At 41.9% G+C, this 19,590-nt stretch overlaps 1 protein-coding gene across 1 annotated transcript in view; it reads left to right on the top strand.

The window, feature by feature from the left end:
- Positions 1 to 728: 728 nt before the first annotated feature.
- The window catches only part of gpd1l (glycerol-3-phosphate dehydrogenase 1 like), a 44,095-nt gene continuing 25,233 nt past the window's right edge, over positions 729 to 19,590 (top strand). Inside the window, exon 1 of the mRNA XM_033012358.1 lies at positions 729 to 927. Within this exon, the coding sequence (XP_032868249.1) occupies positions 884 to 927 (44 nt within the window). The 5' untranslated portion in view covers positions 729 to 883. The remainder of the gene's footprint in view (positions 928 to 19,590) is intronic.

The raw sequence follows: 19,590 nt of genomic DNA, 5'->3' as shown, positions 1-19,590 counted from the left end.
TTGTTACTTGTGGGCGGAGCACCAAGGCAAATTCCTTATATGTGAATAATTGGCCAATAAACTTACTTACTTACTTACTTGATCAAGCATGTGAAACAAAAAAATTTGGCTGTTGAGTAGAGCAACTACTCGTGGGTAAAAACTGTTTTTATGTCTAGGGACATTTTTTACATTTGCCACGTCTTTGAAGTGTGGGAGAAAACCGATCTCGGTGAAAACCCACGCAGATCACGGGAAGAATGTACAAACTCCGTACAGACAGCACCAGTAGTCAGGATCGAACCCCCAAGACATTTTTAAACCAAACTCCTCCCTGCCAGAACAAGGCTGTAAAGAGAAAACGCTGTGATGTGCAGACGCTGGTTTACAAAAGACACAGAGTGCTGGAATAACACAGCGGGTCCGGCATTATCTCCGGAGAACATGATAGGCGCCGGAACCTTCTTCAGACTGATTGTAGTAAGGGGGGGAGGTAGAAAGCTGGAAGTGGTGGGGACGGGACAAAGCTTTTAAAAGGAAAAAACACAAGATAGATTATACGCGGTCAGATGCAAAGCTCCCCCTGTGGTTTCCTATCAATAAGAAAGAGCTGATGCAGCAAAGCCCACACTGTCAGGTACAGCACATGTTTTACAGAGTCGACAGATACAAGCGCCCTTCCCCTCGCCACCTGCAGCCGGTCAGCGCCGCAGAGGGAGGAGCATCGTCAGCTCACCAGGGGCGGGGGTGAGGGTGAAGGGGGGGCGGTACCGCATGCTCAGTGTCGGCTACTCAGTGCCTTCTGCTGACGCCCAGCGCGTTCACTCTCGTTGCCACGGGACAGGGTCAGAAGCAAATCTCCGCGTTACTCCTTAAAACCGCTCGCTCGCTCGCTCGCTCGCAAATGGCTGCACCTCTGAAAGTGTGTGTTATTGGCTCTGGAAATTGGTGAGTCAGGTGACTGTGTCGTTGTTGCGAGCTGTGGTGTTACCGGCAGCGCAAGTCACTATTGGAGAGGGGTGTCGTTGCATCGTTTGTGTTCAGTTTAGTAATGGATTGTCCTTTTTATTCATATTATCGACTACTGGGTTTCATTTTGATGCTGTGTGAAATTGCATCTTGCCAGGAATATGGTCATTTAACTGTCCAGAATATCCTGACAATGAATTTCCCTGTTGCATGCCTATATAGGGATAAGATATTTTAACGTACTTGCCAACTTTGAATTGACATTTTGACATTTCAAGTGTAGGGTCAACCCTTCCCTCGGCGTAATCTTAGCAGAGAGAGAAATGAAGCCTTAACCCACCATGTCAGGGTTATCTGAGAACGTAATCAGTGGGTTAAAGGTTGCATTTATTTGCTCAAAGCCAATTTTACAATCATACTTACAGAGCTGATGTGCCTACTCGAGGTTGTACCGGTATTTACTCTAATGTCAAATATAACATGTCAAGTCAGCTGTTTGGTTTGATAAATATGAGGAATTGTGGGTGTGAGCGTTGTGCTCATGTGAGTTAATCAAGTCGCTTCCCAATAGACAAAGCCACGTTGTCAAAATTGTCAACAATCTCAAGTATTGCATTATCTGTCGTGCAGCCTGTTTTTTATATCAACTTTGGAGCCATTGGCTTGTGGCCAGGTTTATATTAGTGGGATCTGAGCTGAATTTAGCCGTGCAGATACTTTCAGCTAGCTCACAGAAGCTTTAAGTGTACACTAGAACTTAAATTAAAACAACGACGTTTACGTACAAAAGAAACAAACATTGTTACAGTGATCGTGATAAGAAAGAGCATTTCATTTCTACAATCCTGGCATTTGAATTTCTGCTCTTTCTGAAAATTGTTAACGTGATTGCCTGGTTATTTAAACTTTTTTGATTGCCAGATCGACTCTTGCAAATGACAGGTGGGTTCTCGCTGAAAGCAATGGACTCATCCACATTTCTCATGGGTTTCACACTAGTTTATTGCCTTCCCTCACAGTGGGAAACGTTGATTTTGCTGTGGAGGATGTTTATGTTAAACTCTATTGTGTTTTGTGTTCTTTTTATTCGTATGGCTGTATGGTAACTCAAATCTCACTGTACTAATTGGTGCATGTGACAATAAATGTAACTTGAACTAGTTTCCCACTGATCGTTGATTCACAGCTCCGATTCCTTCTGATTCAACCATTTGATGAAAAGGTGCTGTGCAGATTTAGCAGTACAGTAGAAAGATTGGCAGCTGCTCTCAGATGTCATATTCTCAGAAACTGAATTAAGATACATGATAGATTTTCAATAGTACTAAAACATGGGACAGTACAGTACAGAAATAGAGTCTTCAGTCCACAGTGTCTGTGCTGACCATGATTCCAAAAAAACTAATCTCCTTGCCCACACATAAGGTCATGAGGGATAGGAGTAGAATTAGGCCATTCAGCCCATCAAGTCCACTCTGCCATTCAATCATGGCAGATCCATCTCTCCCTCCTATTCCCATTCTCCTGCCTTCTCCCCATAACCTCTGACACCTGTATTAATCAAGAAACTATCTCTGCCTTAAAAATATCCACTGACGGCCTCCACAGCTTTCTGGGGCAAAGAATTCCACAGAATCACCACCCTCTGACTAAAGAAATTTTGCACCATCTCCTTCCTAAATGAACTCTTTAATTCTGAGGCTATGACCTCTGGTCCTAGACTCTCTCACTAATGGAAACATCTTCTCCACATTCACTCTATCCAAGCCTTCCACTATTCTGTATGTTTCAATGAGGTCCCCCCTCATTCTTCTAAACTCCAGCGAGTACTGGCCCAGTGCTGACAAATGCTCATCATAGGTTAACCTACTCATTCCTGGGATCATTCTTGGAAACCTTCTCTGGACCCTCTCCAGAGCCAGCACATCCTTCCTCAGATATGGTACCCAAAATTGCTCACCATATTCCAAATGCGGCCTTACCAGCACCTTATAGAGTCCGTGTTGCAGTTCTTCTGCAGAGTCCCTGCTTTCCCAACACTACCTGCCCCTCTACCTATTTTCATATCAAGGTTTACATTTATTTGTCACATGAACCAATTATGGTACAGTGAAATAAGTTACCATGCAGCCATACAATAAAAAAGAACACAATACGCAATAGAATTTAACATAAACATCCACTACAGCATTCTTCACTGTGATGGAAGGCAATAAAGTTCAGTCAGTCTTCCTCCTTTGTTCACCCGTGGTCGGGGGCCTTGACCCTCCATGGACACCACTACAGACGGCACGACAGCCCTCTTGTCGGGATGATCGAAGCTCCGACGTCGGAACAGACCGAACACACTTTGCAAACTTTGCCACAAAGCCTTCAATCCCCTTGTCCAAATCTTATACAATGTGAAGAGTAACGGCCCCAGCACCAACCCTTGTGGAACTCCACTAGTCACTGGCAGCCAACCAGAAAATACCCCCTTTATTGCTACTCTTTGTCTTCTGCCATCCAGCCAATCTGCTATCCATGCTAGTATCTGTCCTTTGATAATGTGGGCTCTGATGTTCCTTAACAGCCTCACGTGTGGCACCTTATCAAAGGCCTTCTGAAAAGTAAACAACATCTACTGACTCTCCTTTGTCTGTCCTGCTATTTACTTCTTCAAAGAATTCCAGCAAATTTGTCAAGCAAGACCTCCCTTTCACAAAGCCATACTGACTTCAGCCTATTTTATAGTGAACTTCTAAGTACTCCGTAACCTCATCCTTTATAATAGACTCTAAAATCTGACCAACCACCGAAGTCAGATTGACCAACCTATAGTTCCCACTATCCTGCCCTGCTCCCTTTTTTATGGAAATATTGGCATTTTTCCAATCATCTGAGACCACTCCTGACTCTAGTGATTCTTAAAATATCGCTATCAATGCCTTCACAATCTCTAAAGCCACCTATTTCAGAACCCTAGAGTGCAGTCCATACAGTCCAGGTAACATCCACCTTCAGCCTTTTAACTTCCCTAGCACCTTCTCTCTATTAATAGCCACTCCACTAACTTCCACCCTCTGACTGTCTTGAATTTCAGGCAGGATTCCAGTCCCTTTCCAGTCAACTTTGATTAGCTCCTCCTTCATGTCTCTGTAGTTTCGTTTGCCCAGCTGCAATACCGGCACATCCGATATCATCTTCTCCCTATCAAATTACAGATTAAAACTTATCATATTGTGGTCGCTACATCCTATTGGTTCCATTACCTTGAGTTCCCTAATCAAATCCTGTTTCCTTGAGTTCCCATGTCAAATCCCTATGATCCATGACCTCCATTCCCATTGCCTTTTAAACATCACTAATGGATCTGTTTCCACCACCCCCTACCATTCTGTGTAATAATAAACTTGACTTGGACATTTCCTTTAAACTTTCTCCCTCTCACCTTAAAGCTATGCCTTCTAGTATTTACATTTCCATCCTGGGAAAAAGACTCTGACTATCTATGCCTTTCATCATTTTATAAACCTCTATCAGGTTCGCCCCTCAGCCACTGAGATACCAGAGAAAAAAAATCAAGTTTGTCCAACCTCTCCTTAAAGCCAACAATAATGTTTGTGAACCTTTTCTGTATCCTCTCCACAGCTTCCACTTTCTTCCTGTAATACACTGACCACAATATTTCAAAAAAGAATCAAGAGTGCTTAATATGTGCTGGCAATGGGACTATGAAATTCTTATTTCATGCAGCTTCGCAGGTGCATTAACGGTATAACACACAAACAAATAAAACGATAAATTAATAATGTCATACTAGGTAACAAGGACTTAATAGAGTAAAACAGATGTATTTAGTGCAACCAAAATACAGTCTGTAGTCGATCATCGTTGCTGAGGTAGGGTTGTGGTTAATGTTGTGCAGTGTTTAAGAGCCTGATGGGACCTCATTGAAACTTACAGAAGTTTCACTAAGACATAGTTAGAGTGGATGTGGAAAGAATGTTTCCACTGGTGGGAGAGTCTAGAACCAGAGGTCATAGCCTCAGAATTAAAGGGCGCTCTTTTAGAAAGGAGGTTCGCTCGCTGTTGGATTCTGTCGTTGTCCAGCATGTTGACAGAATTGTCACCCGACACGTCACAGAGTACATCGCGTCGTCGCTTCCAGGGATCGCTGCGAGGAGGCTTCTGTCATGATCCCCAGAAAGGAGGTGAGGAGGAACATCTTTAAGGGCCTGTCCCACTTGCGCGACTTTTTCGGCGACTGCCTGCACCCGTCATAGGACGTTACAATGTTACAGGTCGCCGAAAATTTTCAACATGTTGAAAATTCAGCGGCGACCAGAAAGACGCTATGACTCTTTGGGTGACTAGGAGACTACTCACGACCATACAGGCGACACCCTGGCGACATGTCGCGGGGTGAAGCCTGTATGGTCGTGAGTAGTCGCCCAAATAGTCATACCCTTGTTCTGGTCACCACTGGATTTTCAACATGTTGGAAATTTTCAGTGACCTTAAACGACCTATGACGGGTGTCGGCAGTTGGCGAAAAAGTAGCGTAAGTGGGACAGGCCCTTTAGTCAGAAGGTAGTTAATCTGTGGAACTCATTGCCACAGAGGGCTGTGGAGGCCAAGCCAGTGGATATTTATAAGGCAGAGATAGACAAATTCTTGATTAGAACGGCTGTCAAGAGTTATGGGGAGAAGGCAGGAAAATGGGAATTGGCAGAGATCAGCCATGATTGAATGGGGGAGTAGACTCGATGGGCTGAATGGCCTAATTCTACTCCTATAACGTGAACATATGATAACCTGGAAGCGATGGTGCTCGTGTTCTGTACCTTCCCAATAGTGTAGCAAAATGAGAGTATGGCCAGAGTGGTGTGGGTATTTAATTAGCTGCCTTTTTGAGGCCGTGCCTCTTTTTGATTCCTTCAATGGTGGGGAAGTTAACCATGATAGACCAGGGAATGTCTACCACTTTCTGCAGCCTCCATTGTTCCTAGATTTTTTAAATTATGAGCCAGATCGTGATGGTCAGTATGGTCTCTACTGTACGTCTACAGAGGTTCAATGACATTGATGAGTATTCGGTGACATACTGACTCTCCTCAATCTTCTAAGGAAGTAGAGATGATGATGAATTTTCTTTATGATTGCATCAAAGTGCTGGGCCCAGGACAGGACTTCAGAGATATGTACGTCCAGGAACTTGAAACTATTGATTCTCTCTGCCACTGCCCCATCAATGAAGTCGGGTTCATGGATCTTTGGCTTTTCTTCCTGAAGTCAACAATTATCCCCTTGGTACACAAAAATGCTGGAGAAACTCAACGGGTGCAGCAGCATCTATGGAGCGAAGGAAATAGGCCTTGCGAACAATGAGAGCCAGATTGGTGTTCTGGTACCATTCAATCAGATTATCTATCTCCCTCCTGTACTCTAACTCATTGTTACCTATTATTTGTACAACATTGGTGGTATCATCAGCAAATTTAAAGATAGCATTGGAGCTGTGCCTGGCTACAAAAGTCATCGGTATAGAGAGAGTAGATCAGGGGACTCAACATCTAGCCTTGAGATGCTCCTGTGTAGATGGTCACCGAGGAGGTAGTGTTGCTGAAAATTTGAACTGATTGTGGTGTACCGATAAGGCCATAGGAATCCAGTTGCATTTGGGAGGGGCAGAGGCTCAGTTTCCTTTGATGATGTTCAGAGGGGTTAATAGTGTTGAACTTTGAGATGGAGTCAATGAACAACTACCTGAAATATGCATTCTTATTATCCATGTGACCTAACCAAAATGTTTTACCTCTGCCACATGACTTCACACTTTGCTGCCCAATGCCCTGACCAATGAAGGCAAGCATGTGGGCAGTGTTAGCTGTGAGGAGGATGCTAGGAGACTGCAAGGTGACTTGGATAGGCTGGGTGAGTGGGCAAATGTTTGGCAGATGCAGTATAATGTGGATAAATGTGAGGTTATCCATTTTGGTGGCAAAAACAGGAAAGCAGACTATTATCTAAATGGTGGCAGACTAGGAAAAGGGGAGATGCAGCGAGACCTGGGTGTCATGGTACACCAGTCATTGAAAGTGGGCATGCAGGTGCAGCAGGCAGTGAAGAAAGCGAATGGTATGTTAGCTTTCATAGCAAAAGGATTTGAGTATAGGAGCAGGGAGGTTCTACTGCAGTTGTATAGGGTCTTGGTGAGACCACACCTGGAGTATTGCGTACAGTTTTGGTCTCCAAATCTGAGGAAGGACATTATTGCCATAGAGGGAGTGCAGAGAAGGTTCACCAGACTGATTCCTGGGATGTCAGGACTGTCTTATCAAGAAAGACTGGATAGACTTGGTTTATACTCTCTAGAATTTAGGAGATTGAGAGGGGATCTTATAGAAACTTACAAAATTCTTAAGGGGTTGGACAGGCTAGATGCAGGAAGATTGCTCCCGATGTTGGGGAAGTCCAGGACAAGGGGTCACAGCTTAAGGATAAGGGGGAAATCCTTTAAAACCGAGATGAGAAGAACTTTTTTCACACAGAGAGTGGTGAATCTCTGGAACTCCCTGCCACAGAGGGTAGTCGAGGCCAGTTCATTGGCTATATTTAAGAGGGAGTTAGATGTGGCCCTTGTGGCTAAGGGGATCAAAGGGTATGGAGAGAAGGCAGGTACGGGATACTGAGTTGGATGATCAGCCATGATCATATTGAATGGCGGTGCAGGCTCGAAGGGCCGAATGGCCTACTCCTGCACCTAATTTCTATGTTTCTATGTTTCTTTACCACCTTATCTACTTGTGTTGCCATTTTTTGGAAGCCATGGGTTTGCACTCCAAGATCCATTGTACAAAATCTGACTTGGGGGGCCTTGCAATTACTGCATACTTTCCTCTTAAGCATTTGACTTTACTAATTGCAACACCTTGTACTTGTCTGGATTAACCTCTGTCTGCCTATATGTAAATGCTTATTATTAAACCAATAAGAAAGTTGGATGGACATGCTAATAGGCTGTTAATGTTTAACCGAGCAAACTTTATCTGCTGTCATTTTGGGGGAGTTCATTGAATTCTGTTTCAGTTCCAACAACATGTAGAGTGAACCAGTTGGTTATTTGCAACATTACAGCTCCCTATTGTGTAAACTAAAGGTTTTGAAGGTAACCTCAGCTGATTACTAGGCACATCAATAATTCAAGATCACATTTCTCTTCGCACATTCGATACTCCAACAACCAAAATAACATTTTTATTCTCTTTAAATATTTTGTTGAATTTACGATTATGAATTTAAGAAAGATTTGATTTACTTCAGTTGTGTGAAACAAAATATCACTTTGAGAAAATTACCAGTTTGTATAAACCAAGTTTGATAATTATGATCTTTAAAATTCTACACCAAACATTTATGGTCAGTCAATATGCATACTTTATTTGATTTTATAAAAGCATAATTTCTAAAGAAAAATACCATTGTTTTAAAGCAGTGGTTTATATACATTTTTTGTTCTTTGAATGAGGAATTAAAACTTTCTAATCTGGTTTGAGGACATCCTTTGTATTCTTCCACAGTCTTTGTAGAGAATTTAACTTTCATATACTTGACAGGATTGGGCAGAGTGACAGAGGCAGTTGTGAGCCAACAGCAAATGTCACAGTACACTATTCACTTCATAGTGCTGACTGTGAAAAATAAATCAAATGGCAAGAGAGTGGAATCGTATACATGCAGTTTTGGCATTGGTTTCCTTTTTTCACAAATGAAATGTTAACCTAATACAGAAAAATACTCATAATATAATGTATTAACTATCAAGAGACTTGGTTAAACAGAAGTGTTTTTCTAAGTTTGTTTGTAATGCACTGATAAAATAACAGCTATGGTTATTATTAATTTGGAATATAATTGCAAAAGGCAGGAACGTTATTAATGATAAGCTATGGGTTTTCAGTCAACAGACACATGGTGTATCTTGTTCAAAAGGGAACTGCAGATGCTGGAATATCGAAGGTACACAAAATTGCTGGAGGAACTCAGCGGGTGCAGCATCATCTATGGAGCAGTCTGAAGAAGGGTTTCGGCCCGAAACGTCGCCTATTTCCTTCGCTCCATAGATGCTGCTGCACCCGCTGAGTTCCTCCAGCAATTTTGTGTACCATGGTGTATCTTGACCAGCCCTTGTTCTTCTGTTTGGTTTCACAGTTTGTGGTGTAAACTGTATTAATGTGAATACTATGCTCTAATTATTCATCTTTATATATTCATTTGGAAATATTCATCTTTTATATTTTTGAGTTATTCATAAAATATATATTTTTAAACGCATCACAAAATTCCACCATTCACGGTTTTTTTTGCTTCCTTAGTACCATATGTGGTTCTCTAAACAGCCCTAGATGATGGTAGGAAAGTAGATTGGATGGAAACATTTTAATGGGCGAGTAGGAAAGATGTTTAGGGTCAACATAATTGATCTTTTACTTTCACCTTTTGTTTTGAGGGTAATGGGGGAGGATCTGGGCATCATTGGCAAGATCAGTGTTTATTTCCAATCTTCAAATGGGTATTGAGAAGGAGATGGCCACCATCTTGAACCACTGGTGAAGGTTCTCTCATAGTGGGGAGGGAGCTCTAGGATTTAGACCGAACAATGATTAAGGATCAATGACAGGGCTGACATTGGGTGAGAGTTGGGAGTGAGAAATTGCAAGAGACCAAGCCCAAGGGAGCGTAGCGACCGGGGGGGGGGGGGGGGGGGGGGGGGAGTGTGTGAGAGGGGAGGGGGGGGGTCCCGTCCCCCCCCCCCCCTCCCATGGTATGGAGCTTTTGCATTTTTCAGCTTGAAATTGTGCAATCTGGTGCATACTGTAGCGAGTCGTTTAACTCACACTTGAATGCAACATTTATGCTTTAAATTGGATTAGCTATGAATAAGGTTAGGCTAAATTCCATTCCACAGTAGAGCCAGGCTCTGATCAACAGGTGCAGCACATGAATGATCTTAGTATATTCATGTATGGAAATCAGATTATAATCAAGCACTTGGCCCATGTTGACCAACCTGGGTCTCACTGCACACCTGGTACTACTCCTGACCCTAACTCCAGTTGCATACCTTCTCTCATTCCTGACCCCGAGTCCAGCCTTACACCTGGCCCCCTATTCTACCCTGATCATAGCTGCTTACTTGCTTAGGTTCCCAGTGCTGGACACGCTCATTGTCCCAGCTTTGACTGCACACTTGGTACTATTCCAGACCTTGACTCTGGATGCACACTTGGCCTTGCTCCTAGCCCCTTTGCTCTGACAATATATCTGGCCCACACATAAAGCCGCATATCTGATCCCCTGGACTTAACCTATTACGTCCACAGGTGCCTATCTAATGCAGTAATCTTTTATGGGGCACCAAGAAACCAAGAACCAAGAACCAAGAAGAACTTCACGGACCAAATTTTGTATAACAAAATTTGCTACATCCATTGGCTTCCTTGTTATCTAACATGCCAGTTACTTTGTCAAATAAGTCATCAATTGGTTGAACACAATTTCTCATCCATAAAATTATACTCATTCAGCTGTATAAGTATTCTGTTACCATTTCCTTAATTTTCCTCACAAACTGGTCATTTTCACCTCCAATATTTTCAGTATTTTGCTGTCTTCCTCTCAGCTGCAATTTTTCCGAAATGCAAAGTCCAATAACAATATATATTTAAGCAATAATATTCTATTTAATGTGATCTTGAGAGTACATAATATTTTCTGTGGTATTCATAACACAACAATGACATAAAGATCTAAGTTTTGATTGCACCTACCAACATGCATACATTATTATATAACAGTTAATATGTACCGAGGGCAAATTTTTGTTCCAATGCTCCCCATTCCAAATTACTTTTAGATTGAAGTGATTGAAATCCAAGTGAAGTTTAAATGGCATCAGAAAAATAAAACCTCCGGAATGAATGATATTCATTACGTGGTTGGTTGGGGTCAGTATCAGCACAATTACTATATCAAACTTTGAATCTTCAGATGTCCTGGTTCAAGCTAAAACTAAAGACAAATAATAATCTCCTCACACATTCCCCTGCAAGTATTTCTGTCACTACGTTAAAATATGCCCCTTCTTTGAACAAGCTCTTAAACATCGCATCTGAATCAGTTTCCATCTGATTACCCTCCTTGAGGATGTTTTTTGAATTGAATACCTTTATTGTCATTCAGACCTTACAGTCTGAACGAAATTTCGTGCCTGCAGTCATACATACAATCATACAATAATAAACAACAATAAACACAAATTAACATCCACCACAGTGTATCCTCCAAACACCTCCTCACTGTGGTGAAGGCAAAAATCTTAGGGTTACTGTCTCTTCCCTCCTCTTCTCCCTCTGCGCTGAGGCGATTCCCCACCGGGCGATGGCACAACAGTCCCGCGGCTCACCGAACCCCACAAACGGGCCGGTTCAAACACCACGGCCCTGGGTGGTCGAAGATGCCGCCCTCCAGTCCAGCGTACGCAGCCGCTGGCCCGCGGCTGAACCCCGGACTCAGGTCACCGCCGCCAGAACGCCGTCCCAGCCCCCGGAGCACCGTTCCAGCCCTGAGCCGGATCGCCCTCACGTGAGTGCCGTTCCTCCCTCGAGCTGTGCCACTCCGACGGGAGCGCCATTCCACCCTCGAGCTGTGCCACTCCGACGGGAGTGCCGTTCCACCTCGGGCTGGGCCACTCCGACGGGAGTGCCGTTCCACCTCGGGCTGGGCCACTCCGACGGGAGTGCCGTTTCACCTCGGGCTGGGCCACTCCGACGGGAGTGCCGTTCCACCCTTGGGCTGGGCCGCTCCGACGGGAGTGCCACAGCCCCTCATGGGAGAGTCTCAGCCCCTCGCCAGGCCGCCCTCACGGGAGCGCAGTTCCAGCCCCGAGCTGGGCCGCCCTCACGGGAGCGAGCCCAGGGTGAGTCCTGTCAGGCTGCCTCCGGAGTCTCGAGGTCGCCAGCTCTGCCATTAGGCCTCAGCGCAGACAGAGGCAGAGAAGGGGGATACGACAAAAAAGTCATATTCCCCCGAAAGGAGAGACAGCAAACCCCGTTTCAACCCCCCACCCCCCCACATAAACACAACCTAAAAACCAAAAACGTAACTAGACAAAACAAAAGCTATGTGTTCAATTAATAAAACAACGAGATTGGGAAATATCTATTCAACCCGTCAATGGAATTGGGGGAGGAGGGTGGGTTTAGAAATAGTCAGTGAGGTAAACAAACATAATAGTTAGAAACATAGAAATTAGGTGCAGGAGTAGGCCATTCGGCCCTTCGAGCCTGCACCGCCATTCAATATGATCATGGCTGATCATCCAACTCAGTATCCCGTACCTGCCTTCTCTCCATACCCTCTGATCCCCTTAGCCACAAGGGCCACATCTAACTCCCTCTTAAATATAGCCAATGAACTGGCCTCAACTACCTTCTGTGGCAGAGAATTCACCACTCTCTGTGTGAAAAATGTTTTCCTCATCTCGGTCCTAAAAGATTTCATCCTTATCCTTAAACTGTGACCCCTTGTTCTGGACCTCCCCAACATCGGGAACAATCTTCCTGCATCTAGCCTGTCCAACCCCTTAAGAAGTTTGTAAGTTTCTATAAGAGTGGTAAATTACAATAGTGCTACCTTCCCAATATTTAACTGAAGGAAATAAAGGGTTATCGGGGCTGTATGTTGTGACAGACAGCCTGACACCTTGCATGTCATTTTATTTTATTTTATTTATTTTTTTATTTATAAAATATATTTTTTTATTAGAAATAGACATATTATAAAGTATAGTTACATATTATAGTAAAAAAACTTTTCATATACATCAGTCATACATTATTAAAATTTTCAATTGTCGATTACTTCTACTTCTAGTGGGCTTTTTTATATAGAAAAAGAGAGAAGGAGAGAAAAAAGATCAAAAAAAACAAAAAAGGCGGAATGGATTACTAATAATACGTCATTGGAGATAGGTTCGTAGATTATAAAGTATGACTTTTCATCTAATCCTGAGTTCAAGTTTCAGTTGGGTTTTCGTGCTGGGCCAATCTATCCCGTCAGATAATTAATGAATGGAGCCCATATTTTATTAAAAAAGTTCTTGTTTGTCCATTAAGACAAGTCTAATTCTTTCTAGATATAGGGTCTCCGGCATTTCCACAATCCACATTTTAATTGTGGGGGTCGTAGGGCCTTTCCAAAATTTTAATATTAATTTTTTCCCGGTTATTATACTGTAGTCGAAATTCCTTTGGCTTGTTGTGAGTGTTAAACTTTGCTCTGATATTCCAAATATTATTAATTTTGAGTTTGGATCCAGTTTTGTATTAATAACTTCTGAAATTATTTCAAAAATATCAGTCCAGAAATTTTTAATTTTTATACAATTTGCAAACGTATGTGTTAAATTAGCATCTAGATGTAGACATTTATCACAAATAGGAGAGATTTGTGGGAAGATTCTATTTAGCTTATTAATTGAGACCGCGGCTTCACTTTACCGCGAGTACCTATGTCCCGCGATCGGAGCACTTTTTCCCAGTAAGTTTTCGCAGGCAGCTCCGAGATTAGCTGTTAAAGACTTATTACTCTACAACAGGCTGGCATGAGTGACAATGTTTAATTGACTGTCTTATGGATACATATAGTTTAGGCCCTCAATTTCATGAATGAATGAAGTAAGTGAATGAATAAATTAATTTATTCACATTATAAAATGGTGCAATTAAATTAATTAAACTCCATACAGATAGATTTTCATAAATTCAGACTTTAGATCTTACCTTTTAGTTAGAGTTGGTCCCTGGCTGTCTAAATCTTTGTGTTCCAGGACCTCAGCAGGGACTTTGCTTTCAAGGCTTTCTTGCACTTTAATCCACTTTGCAGTACTTTCTTCAGCCTTTTTAATGCTTTTCCCACTAAATACAATTACCTGCTGCAAGTTTCCACGAACAACAAATTGGAATCTCCAGTAAAACAGGCATCTGTGAAGCCCCCTTAGCCATTTTGTGTGCTAGCCTGAAACAAAGCGCGTGATTGGCCAACTGGCAGACAACTCAATGTTAAACGTGCTTTGATTGGACTAAAAATTACCCGGAAATTTTCAGGTTTTTCTCTAATTTAATAAAAATGTGCAAGTCTTCTTCATATTGAGTTTCAGGGGTGATTTATATAAAAAAATTTACACAATATGTGAAAATTTCATGTAGTTTGGTGACTTGGGTCACGAAATCCCATTTCTAGACACATTTTTGATGCTCGGCCCACAGCCTAACTGATAAACACCAGGATATTGATGGTGGGGAACTCAATTATGTAAATTATATTGAATGTCATGGGTAAACAATTAGATTTTTGTTGCAGATGGTCAATGCCTGGTATAAAATTACTCGCCATTTATAGACTTTTATGAATGTTGTCACGGTCTTGCTGCATGCAGCCAGGGATTTGTCCATGTGCTGAGTAATTGCAAATGGATTTGAACATGCCACATCCCTACTTCTGACATTGTGACGGAAGGAAGATCATTGATGAAGCAGCTGAAGGTGGTTCTCACCTTGAGAAAAGCATGCTGTGATGTCCAGGTTCATCTCCAACAGTCACAATCATTCTCCTTGGATATTCATTGATTTCAGCTTTATCACAGCACATTGATTTTACACTCGGTCAAATGCTATATTGATGCAAAGGACAGTCACGGCTTTAGATTAGTTTATTATTGTCATGTGTACCGAGGTACAGTGAAAAGGGTTTGTTTGCATGCTATCCATCAAGCCATCCACTTTGCACAGATGAAGGATAAAGGGTACAATATTTATTGTAAAGATACAACATTGAAGCCCTGACCTGTGGAATATAACTCTTTGGTCCATGTTTGGACCAAGGCTGTGATAAGGTCCGGAGCAAAGTGGTGCGTCAGAATCCAAACTGAGTTTTGGTAAGTAAGCATGTTATTTGGTGAGGAAGTGCCACCTATTAGTATGGTTGATGGTATCTTCCATCACTTTACTGATAATTTAGAGTTGACTGATTGGGTGGTAAACAGCTGCTTTGGATTTGTCTCTTTTTTCGTGAATGGGGCCTCCAACACTGGCATCTATCCTTCTACCTACACAGTTGAAAAAATGTCACTGTTGTAACTGTACTGGAATGGCTTAATTAGAATGTGCAGCTCGTTCTAGAGTGCATGTTGTTGGAACCACACCTGGTATGTTGCCTGGTCCCATAGCATTGGCTGTATCCAATCATTCTTTGATATTCTATGGTGTGAATTGAATTGGCTGCAGATTGGCTTCTGTGATCTTGTGGATGTTCAGGAGGAAATAAGAGAGTCATCAACTCGGGCAGTAATGGCTCAATGTGATAATGAATGTTTTTTTCTTGCCTTTGGCTACCGACGTGATGGCCTCTCCCATCACAGAGTTAAGGGATGTTCTTTGAGTATTTTCTTTCTTTTAGCTTTGGAGAAGAGATGTACCTGAAGGATGCCTAGATTAGAGGGTTTAGCTTCAGGGAGAGATTGGACAGACTTGGATTGTTTTTTCTGGAATGTCAGATGTTTCGGGAGACATGATACAAGTAAACCACGAGAGGCATAAATAGGGTAGACTGTTGCAACCTATTTCCCAAGATGGAAAAATCAAATACTAGAAGGCAGGGCAGCACAGTTTAAAGAAGGTGTGCAGGACAAGTTTATTTTGTTTTTTTTGGGGGGATATGCAGGGAATGGAGGGATATGGATAATGTAGAGGTAGATAAAGATTGGTCTTGGCATCATGTTGACACAGACATTGTGGGCCGAAGGACTTATTCTTGTACTGTAGTGTTCTATGTCCAACATAATTCACATTGACATGAGGTAGGACTAGAGAGTTTGGAGACTGCAGAGAACATATACGGAATCTGTACATTCTCCCTGTGACCGCGTGGGTTTTCTCCAGGTGCTCCGTTTTTCTCCCACAACCCAGACGTGCAGGTGTGTGGGTTAATTGGCTTCTGTTTTTTTATATTATTGTCCATAGTGTGTAGGATAGAACTACTGTATCGGTGATCATTGGTCGAAGTGGACCCTGTGGGCCTGTGTCAATGCTGTATCTCCAAAACTAAAAATATTCCTCACAAGAGTATAGAAAATGGTTAGAAGTTGATGTAAGTGAGGCAAACATTCCCAGAATTGTAGCATAAATTACATTCAGCATTTGTCAAATTACTGCAATCATTTGAACTGGATTTTAAAAAAAAGAACACCTTACCAGAACTCTTTGAAGCTGGTTGATCCTGGGAATCTCCGTAGGAAATAAGTGCTCTGTCAGAGAGCTAGCATACTTTCAAGGGACTGAATGGTAATTCTACGATTCCGTGTGATTTTCCACTAATTGTTGTCAGCCTTCAGGGAACATCTCAAAAATAATGAAGCTGGTTCTTCACGTTACATGTAGTAATAGGAATTTTTGAATTTAATTGTTTTAATTTACTGAAATTGACAATTAATTCCACAATAATTAGGAAAGATTCCATTAAATTTTGTTAGTCAATTTAAAAATCTTTGACAGATTTTAAATACTTTCATGGTAAATTCATTTGCAGCTATATTAATCATACACCAGTCTTAATTTTTCAAGGAACATTTTTAAATCAACTTTTTCAAAGTATATTATGTTGTATTAGACTTTCTAATTGAGTTAGTTCATAGCAGCTTGTGCAGTTTTGCTGATTGTGGAAAACAGCTGCCTTTGTATTTTCATTATCTAGCTGCGAAAATTTAAAGGAGAAAAGATTGATAGCATTTGCTGGAGAATAGCCTTTATTCAGAAACCATCGTGCTGTTCTTCTGTGGACGAGTATTCCTGAAACTGGAATTGTTTCTTCTGACCATTACATGAGAGTTAGTTGATTACATTTTATACAATGGCCACATGTTAATTTTCATTTGAAACAGATAGTGAGTATGCTGCAGTTTGTGGTATTTGACCTTCCAGCTTGTCCACTTAATAAAGGTGAATACATTTATTCAAATTTCTGGCAATTTGGAATATGTTGTATTCTAGTCAAAAATGGCTATCCAGGAAGAATAGTTACATGTATTTGCAATATTAAAGTAAAAATAATTCAGTTGCTGTTGAACTTTATAGACTCAAATAATTTGGTTAAGTACTTTAATTAAAATAATGGATAACTAAATGTTAAATTAATATTTTAAAGTATTTACACATTATGACAAACAGCATCCTCTAGCTCATTTTCCTTTTGAAACTTATGGAGTTTATTTTTCATAATATATCCGAAATGCATGTTGCAATATCAGTTGCAAGAGTTGATAAGAGGTGCTGAAATCTCTGTAATCTGTTGTTGACCTATCTACACTCAACCTATGCAACTAATGCTACTCCTCATTTATTTCCTAATGGTTGTTAACCTTTCAGTTTGGCAATGTAGACCCTGTCCTCAGCTATTACTCAGTAATGAAAGGTCACTGCTGCAAACCTGCTAGATAGATCACAGAGCATCTCATTAGCTATGGTGACTCACATAAATGAGCAATTGGTTTGCAGTACACTATAAATCCCTGCATAATTTAACTGATTTACAAAATTATGAATGCACTGCATTCTTGATTTTTTGATTCCACAAGTGCTCTGTGAATACTTTCCTGTTAGTGCTTTCTCATTGTATCTCCAGTTAATGTTGCAGAACATACACTTCACCAAACAGCATTGTCAGAATGTATAGGTTTAGCAGTGTCTGGATATTCCTCTTTTTTTGAGGAACATAAAATGGCCATATTATTAGAGTTTGCTTGAATGATGTAGCACAGATTCATCATTGAATGATGTAGCACAGAATTTGGCCTTTTGGCCTGAATAGAATAGAATGCCTGTTATTGTCATTCAAACAGACAAAGTTTGAACAAAATTTTATTCCTGCAGTCATGACATTACAAAAAATAAAAACCAAGACACACACTTAACACAATTTACACAAACATCCATCACAGTGAATCTCCAACACCTCCTCACTGTGATGATAGGCAAAAGTCTTATCTCTTCCCTTTGTTCTTCTCCCGTGGTCCAGCAGTCCAACTGCAGCGTCGAGGCGACTGGGGCTCACGATGTTAAAGCCCCCGGCGGACGATGGTAAGTCCCGCGGCCGTTTAAGCCGCGCCGGGGGATGTTATGCTCCGAGTCATTTAAACCCCGCGATCCAGCGGGAGAAGATGCCGATGCGGGTGCTCAGAAAAGCAGTCTCCCACCAGGGACCTGCTAGCTCCCGATGTTCCTGTCCACCAGGCCTGCAGCCGGAGCCTCCAAAGCTCCGAAGTCGGGTTGCAGCCGTGCGCCACCACAGCTCTCCCCGCTCCAAAGACAGCCAGCTCCGCGATGGCGAGTCCGCAGGCTCTGCGACTGGAGCCCTCGGGTTGGAGGCCGGCGCCGGATCCACGATGTTAGGCCCAGCAACACCGGAGACCCGACAGGGAAAACGTCGGGTCCCCGTACAGGGAAGAGATTAAACGGTTTCACCCCCCACATATACACAGCTAAAAAATAATAAAAATTAGAACCAAAAATATACATCTAACGGGACAAAAAATTAAAAAAAGACAGATGGACTGCAGTCGAGCCGCTGCCGTTAGGTGCTGCCACTTCTCATCTCTGTTGGTGTTTATGTAAAGCACAACATACAATTTATTTTAGATTAGAGGTTGTGGTGGGAAGATCAGGCGAATTGAGGCCAGTGTCCGCATTGGAGGCATCAGTGTGATATTCAGAGGTCGAGTCCTGGTTCAGACGGATATGACAAGGTGTTAGAGAGTTATGACTTCCTTTGTTTAGAGATACTGTGTGGAAACGGGCCCATCGGCCAACTGAGTCTGTGCCGACCAACGATTATCTATCTTACACACTGGCTAAGTGGGTCCTTTGTGAATGGACTACTGCAAGTGAGTGAGATTAAGTGATTTAGATGGAGGTTATAATTTGAAGGAAATTGTGTACAAGCTAAATGCACTTTTTTTCTAGAAAAGGCTGAACATCACCTGATTTTAGAAGTCGGAATATTTATAGTTGACATTGAAAATAGCCTGTACATGGTAGAAAATAGAAGCTCTCAGTTAGGTTCATTGAGGTTTATAAGAAGTATTCCATTCTACAAGATGTGACAAGTTGCCATGTCATCATCCTCTTATTTATGAACATATCTCTGTCCGGCAACACTCATTTCACAGGTGAAAGTTTTTGAAAGGAATGGACTATATGCTGTAGTCATGTGGAAATGGAGGGAATTAACTCTAGTTTCTATGTTCCAGTTAGATTTAAACTATTCTGTAATCTTAACTGTTACATGACTATCTTTTTCCCCTTCTCCACTTTTCCTTTTGGTTTTCTCCCTTTATCCCATTTCTCTTGAAGGAAATGAATCATTCTACAGCACAGTTCTACTTATGGCAGCACTGCTTCACTACCTTGCCCACGTGGCCATTCAACATGCGAGACTGGATAGTGAGTATTGCCAGACAATTTGACTCTGAGCATCATCGCAGTCAGCTCCTTCTCGCCCAGTGTCCACACACTTAGCAGTCAGAGAACCTGAATTAGTTCTGTTCTC

This window comes from Amblyraja radiata, chromosome 2 (assembly GCF_010909765.2).
Source record: "Amblyraja radiata isolate CabotCenter1 chromosome 2, sAmbRad1.1.pri, whole genome shotgun sequence".
Taxonomy (NCBI): domain Eukaryota; kingdom Metazoa; phylum Chordata; class Chondrichthyes; order Rajiformes; family Rajidae; genus Amblyraja; species Amblyraja radiata.
This window is presented reverse-complemented; position numbering and strand designations above follow the sequence as displayed.